The following is a 6,026-nucleotide window of genomic DNA, read 5'->3' as shown; positions in this document are numbered from 1 at the left end:
TGTGTCCGTGTCCGTGTCCGTGTCCGTGTCCGTGTCCGTGTCCGTGTCCGTGTCCGTGTCCGTGTCCGTGTCCGTGCCCGTGTCCGTGTCCGTGTCCGTGCCCGTGCCCGTGTCCGTGTCCGTGTCCGTGCCGTGACCCTCTCTCTGTCCAGGCGCTGTCTTCATGCCTGGTCCCTGATAGTAAAGATGTGTACTGGTATCTTTACAAACAATTCGATGGGTGCGGGTCTTTAGGAGAAACGGGTGTTAATGTCTTTGAAATGGGTCTTAGTGTCTCTACCAACCTCAAGCCACACAGGTTTGGTACAGAACCCAGACAGTCTGGACTCCTGAACTTTGGGGTAGTAGACAAGTGGGTCCGCACAAAGTCTAATGCAGAACTCAGGCTAAACTTCGGAACTTCAGGGGAAAATGACAGGTTCAAGGGCGGAACGTGCGGTAGGCGGTTCGAGAAGGCTGTACCTTCCTAGGGCCTCAGCCAATGGGGAAAGGAAAAGGGCAACATGCAGCCGGGAGTTTAGGATAAAAGGAGTCTGCGTCGTCTGAAACCCCGAGAGAGAAACCCGGTAGGGGTATAGCCCAGTGGACTGTCTCCCTCTATTCGAATAAAGTTGCAGGGCTCCTCTGTCTCCTTTATGGACACTGGCTTTTCCTAACGTGGTTTTCTGCACATCCCTGCCCCTCTCCCTATCCTGGCTCTGTCTTCACCCCTGGCTCCTTACTATCCCTGCCCGTATCCCTTCTGCAGTCCCTGCCTCTGCCTGCATCTCATTAGGAAAATCTCCTTCCCTAAGTAATGCACCAATTACTCTTCCTAGTATGGTATGGCCTTTATTAAGATCTATACACCCCCTGTTACATTGTATACTGCGTAGCTATGGCTGGGTTGGCAGGAAGAGAAGAGAAGAGAAGAGAAGAGAAGAGAAGAGAAGAGAAGAGAAGAGAAGAGAAGAGAAGAGAAGAGAAGAGAAGAGAAGAGAAGAGAAGAGAAGAGGAGATAAGACCTCCCTGAGACCCTCCCATCATCTGACCTCACAGACAAGTACCCCTTGAGGTAGTGAGACTGAATCCAGAACGAGGAAAGAGGGATGCCAGCGCCATAGAACTGCACTGGCTTTGCAAAGCCATGGGGACAGCAGGGAATTGGTGGAGCCCTGCTGTACCCCAGCACTTGAAGGGTGCGAGAGCCACATGTGAACCACATTTGGGGTGCTTCGATTTAGCTGGGACAACCCCTGGGTGTGAATAAAGGATATCTACTGTCATGCTCATCTTGGTGTCCTGGTCTTGCTCCTCAGGCTGCATGGGCCAGGTGTGAAATGCTCATGACACCTGTCCCTGCCCACAGCTCTGCCCCTGCCTGTAACCCTGTCCCCATTGCTAGTCCTCTCCCTGCCTCTCTTCCTAATATCCCTGCCTGTATTCCTGCCTCGTTGTCACCCAACACTAAGGGGACACCTATCCCCGGTCCTGCCCATATCCCTGACCTGGCCATTTGCTGCTGCCGCCACTATTTCTACTTTTGTCCTTGTCCCTGCTCCTGATTATATCCCTGTCCCTGCCCATCTCTCCTCTGCCCTATCTGTACCCCTATCGTTGTGCCTGACCCCAGCTGGACCCTATCTCCATCTTACTCATATCCCTGCCCCTGCTGCTGACCTTTCCCTGACCCATCCTTGTCCCTGTCCCTGTCCCTGCCCCTCCCTCCCTCCTCTCCCCAGCCTCTGCCTGTCTCCTGCCCATGTGCTGACTCTGTCCCTTTTTGCTCCTGCCCCTATTCCCTATCTTGTTCCTCTTCCCATTCTTGCCAGTCCCTGCTCCCAGGAGCACACTCCCCCTCTGCCTACAGCCCCTGCCCATCCTCCTGGCAGTGCCTGACCCTGCCCCGAGTTCACGGGTGTGAGTTTCTGTTATTTGGCTCTTCCCAGTTTATTTGGGCAGAAGGGCAGTCGCGGGCTCCTTTCCACTTTCGTTTCCAGCTTGGCAGAGTCAGAAACCGAAATTGCGTCAGGAAGAGAAACTGAAACTCCCAGCTTAAGGTAGCACGGGCAGCATCATCCTACCCGTACTACCTGCTGCTTCCTGCGCCCGGGATCAAGGGGCACCGGGGGCTCTGCTGATCCTGGCACCGGCTGCACCCCACTGCAAGGGAGGGCATCAGCCTCCCTGGTGATGCTGGCATCAGCCGTGTCCCACTGATGGGGTTGACACCAGGACCCTCGGTGACACTGGCTATGTCTGCATCTCATTGCCTACAGTGATGCCAGGGCATTTGCTGACACTGGTGACAGCCCCATTCTATTGCCCGTGGTGACACGAGGGTAGCTGGTGGCACTGGCCACATCCCATTGCCCCTGCTGACCCCATGCCACAGCATGAGCCATGTCCCAGCACTGGCTGTGCCCCAGCCCGGACCCTTGAGCCGCCAGCATGGAACTGGTGCCGGATCCCTGCGGTGGGGCTCTGCCTTTGTCCAGCAGGGCACCCAGGGGAGACCCTGTGTCACCGCAGGCACCTGGGCTACGAGGTCCCCAGCACCCCAGAGCCAGCCTGCAGGCAGCTGTATCCCTGCCACCACCACCCGAGCTAGATGCCAGGGTGCCGCGCAGCCACTCCTGTCCCCTTCCCAGCCCCCGCAGTGGTGGCACCGGAGACACCCGAGGGGTCCGTGGGAACGACTCGGGGCCACCTTAAGTTCCCAGCGGTGACGCACAGGGGCGGTGGCCCGGGAAGGTTTAAATGCTGCTGCAGACAGCAGCAGGCTGCGCAGAGTGTTGCAGGCAGGAATAGAGGTAGGAGGTAGCAAGTCAGAAAAGGGCAACGGGAGTGGCACAGCTGTCAGCATGGATGTGGACGAGGTGGCATCCACGAACGGACTGCGAACAGTAACCACCAGGAACCTGGATGGCTGGATCGCGGAGACCCTGCAGCCCAGCACAGCTTTCTCCATGCAGGTGAAGGAGGCAGTGGGGCAAATCTGTGAATTCCTGAAGAGGAACTGCTTTGGGGATGAAATCCACGTCCAAAAGACCGTCAAGGTGAGTGCTGCGCAGCTTGGGGGCCAGCTGACACCCCTGCTGCCATCCTTCCCACTGTCCCATGCTCCAGCTCCTGCCCTGCCTCAGTTTCCCTTGCCAGCTCCAGGAGTGGTGGCAGCTGATCCTGGTGCCAGCAGCGGTGCTGAACAAGCAGGGTCTCTCTCTGCAGGTTTTTTTTGCGCAGCTCGGAAGAAAAACTCTGATGCAGATGTGGTGCTCTTCCTCAGCTGCTTACAGAGCTACCAGGAGCAGAAGAAGAACAGAAAGTTTATCCTGGATTTGATCATGAAAAGGCTGAAGGCCTGCAGGGAGAGCTTGCAGTTCAATGTGTACATCAGCGAACCCAAGTACAAGGGTCCTGACAACACACCGCGCTCCCTCAGCCTTACTCTGACCTCCAAGGTGACTGGAGAGTCCATTGATATGGACATCCTGCCTGCCTATGATGCTTTGGGTAAGAGCTGCAGACTGGCACAGGGACAGGCAGTGGTGTCAGTGCTGGGATGGCTCTCACCCTCCTTCTCACCCCACAGGGCAGGTGACTGAGGATGCCCCACCGAATGCAGAAGTGTACGTGAGGCTCCTGCGTGCCTCCAGCCAGCCCGGGGAGTTTTCCCCCTGCTTCACTGAGCTGCAGAAGATGTTTGTGAAGCGTCACCCCGCCAAGCTGAAGAACCTCCTGCGCCTGGTCAAGTACTGGTACAAGGAGGTGAGGGGCTGCCCAGCTTTCCCAGTTCCCACTAGACACCCCTCCCAGCCAGCTCTCACCCCCATCTCTGTCTTCTCCCCAGCTGCTGAATCCACAGTACCCCAGTGCGCACCTGCCCCCTAAGTATGCCCTGGAGCTGCTGACCATCTATGCCTGGGAGGAGGCCACAGGCTCCTGCGAGTCCTTTGTCATGGCTCAGGGCTTCCGCACAGTGCTGGAACTGCTGTGCCGGCACCAGGAGATCTGCATCTACTGGGAGAAGTACTACTCGCTCCAGCACAGAGAGATTGGTGACCATGTCAAGGGGTTGCTGTGCAGTCCCCGGTGAGGACCGTGCCCGGTAGGACTGCGCCCACTGACCCCATGGCACTGCCCAGGGCTGACACCAATGCCCACTCTCTGTGTTTGCAGCCCTGTCATCCTGGACCCTGCTGACCCCACGGGGATCCTGGGCCAAAACAAGAACTGGAACTTGATGGCGCATGCAGCTGCCTTCTACTGCCGCTCACTGCCCTGTCTTAAAAACGTCCAGCCCTGGGATGTGCAGGTAAGGCTGCCTGAGCCTGTGAGCATCACGGTCCCCCACCCCTGCCCCTGCTGTCTTTGCCCACCCGCTCTCCTGTCCCTGCAGCCAGCCCGGTCCGTGACCATTGAGGTGGTACAGCTGTCGGGCACCAAACTGAAGAAGCTAGTCAGCCCCTACACCACCATCAGGCAGCTGAAGGAAATGATCCAGCAGAATTGGGGCATCCCATTATACAGCCAGCGCCTGGCGCAGCAGGAGTCAGGCAGGAGCAACATCATCCTCCAGGACTCCGAGACCCTGGCCATGCATGGCATCTTCTACAACACCACGCTGGTGCTGCTCCAGACTGAGCCCCAGACGATGGAGATCTTTGTCAAGGATGATAAGAATCGGACCACCACCTACACGGTGCTGCCCACTGACACTGTCCGACAGCTGAAGGAGCAGATCCAGGCCCGCCAGGGGCCTTCTGCGAATGAGCAACGCCTGACCTATGGCTCCAGGGAGCTGGAGGACCGGCACACGCTGGCACACTATGATGTCAAGCCCATGACCACAATCTACATGCTCCTGCGGCTCCGGGGGGGTGCAGGCCCCCAGCACCCCTAGTTCCCTGCCTGCTTGCCCTCCTGAGCATTGCCCTCAGCACGAGCCCATGCCCCTGTGTACCCCCCTGTGATGCTGGAAATAAATATTTGGTAGATCCTTGTGCTGCTTGCTCTGTTGGGGACAGTGCCAGGTGTCACATGGGATGGTCAAGGGGTTGGGATCACCAACCCTTTGGGATGAGGGGGGACCTCAATACCACAAGATGCTGGGATGGCACAGGGACACAGGTGCAATAAAGAAGTGCTCCCTGTGCCCAGGGTGCCTGGTGGCGTCAGGGATGCCAGCCTGCTGCCAGCTGGACCTCAGGAGAAAAAATCAGCTCCTTTCTCTGCCTGCTCCTGCCTGCACCAGTGCCTGCCTGTGCCCACACCGGGGGCTCAAGTGTCAGGGCTGGGGTGCAGCCAGTGCTGGGACATGGTTTGTACTGGTGGCATGGTGTCACCAGAGCTTTGGGATGTGGCCAGTCCTGATGCCACCGCAGACAGCAGGAGGCAGCAGATTCTGAGGTCACCTTCGGTCACTGCTTTAATTGCTGCCGCTTGGCACTGGGTAAGTTTTGGTTTTCATCTTCCAGAAGTCAGTGGAGCTGAACGCACGGGGAGCTGGAAGCCTGGGGGAAACCTATCAACCTTGCCAATGTCCCTGCAGGTCTTGTCTCCCCTCAGCCCTCCAGTGCTGCCAAACATCCCACCCCTCTAGGCTTGCGGTGCCAGAGAGGGTCCACGTTGTGGGGCACTGGGCTGCCCCCCGAGTGCTTCCTGGGGCTCTGGGTCAGATGCGGGACCCTGGGCGGCTGAATCTGCTTTATTGTGCTCAATTAGTACAAGGTCCCCTGTGCCACTGTTCTACACCCAGGGCGGTGGGTGCCACCTTTACACCCCCCCCATCTCCCCTTTGCTCCCCCCTCCTCCTGCTGGGCCCCTGTGTCCCACCAGTGCCTGTCCTGCCTGTCCGTGCTCCCACTCCTGCCTGTAGCCCTTTTGGGACCCGAGAGTGACCCTGCTGCGCCGTCCTCCCGCAGTGCCACGCTGAGGGGGCACTGCCTGGCCCTGCAGGTTTACATTCATCGTAACAGTCGTTAATAAATATTTCGGTGACTCTGCGATGCCGGCAGCCGGCTGGGTCCCCACCGGTGTTGGAGCCG

At 58.2% G+C, this 6,026-nt stretch overlaps 2 protein-coding genes across 2 annotated transcripts in view; one reads left to right on the top strand and one right to left on the bottom strand.

The window, feature by feature from the left end:
- Positions 1–2,710: 2,710 nt before the first annotated feature.
- On the top strand, positions 2,711–4,981 carry LOC103614386 (2'-5'-oligoadenylate synthase-like protein 2). The gene is made up of 6 exons (XM_017732398.1): positions 2,711–3,059; positions 3,217–3,492; positions 3,572–3,747; positions 3,830–4,071; positions 4,159–4,294; positions 4,379–4,981. Exons 2-6 carry the CDS (start codon positions 3,324–3,326, stop codon positions 4,880–4,882), a joined length of 1,227 nt encoding a protein of 408 aa, XP_017587887.1. The 5' UTR covers positions 2,711–3,059; positions 3,217–3,323; the 3' UTR covers positions 4,883–4,981.
- A 426-nt stretch (positions 4,982–5,407) lies between these two features.
- Positions 5,408–6,026, bottom strand: part of SEMA3B (semaphorin 3B) — a 5,600-nt gene continuing 4,981 nt past the window's right edge. Inside the window, exon 18 of the mRNA XM_017732297.1 lies at positions 5,408–5,468. Coding sequence (XP_017587786.1) covers positions 5,408–5,468 — 61 coding nt within the window. The remainder of the gene's footprint in view (positions 5,469–6,026) is intronic.

The sequence above is a fragment of the Corvus brachyrhynchos genome, unplaced genomic scaffold (assembly GCF_000691975.1).
Source record: "Corvus brachyrhynchos isolate BGI_N302 unplaced genomic scaffold, ASM69197v1 scaffold4, whole genome shotgun sequence".
NCBI lineage: Eukaryota > Metazoa > Chordata > Aves > Passeriformes > Corvidae > Corvus > Corvus brachyrhynchos.
The sequence above is the reverse complement of the archived record's forward strand: the minus strand, read 5'-3'. Positions and strand labels throughout refer to the sequence as shown.

What these genes read in the sequence shown, in the direction of transcription:
- LOC103614386 (XM_017732398.1), top strand. Translation starts at nt 3,324, where the DNA reads ATGAAAAGGCTGAAGGCCTGCAGGGAGAGCTTGCAGTTCAATGTGTAC. An exon ending in TCAAGTACTGGTACAAGGAG is followed by an intron (nt 3,748 to 3,829) that starts GTGAGGGGCTGC and finishes TCTTCTCCCCAG; the next exon opens with CTGCTGAATCCACAGTACCC. An exon ending in GGGTTGCTGTGCAGTCCCCG is followed by an intron (nt 4,072 to 4,158) that starts GTGAGGACCGTG and finishes CTGTGTTTGCAG; the next exon opens with CCCTGTCATCCTGGACCCTG.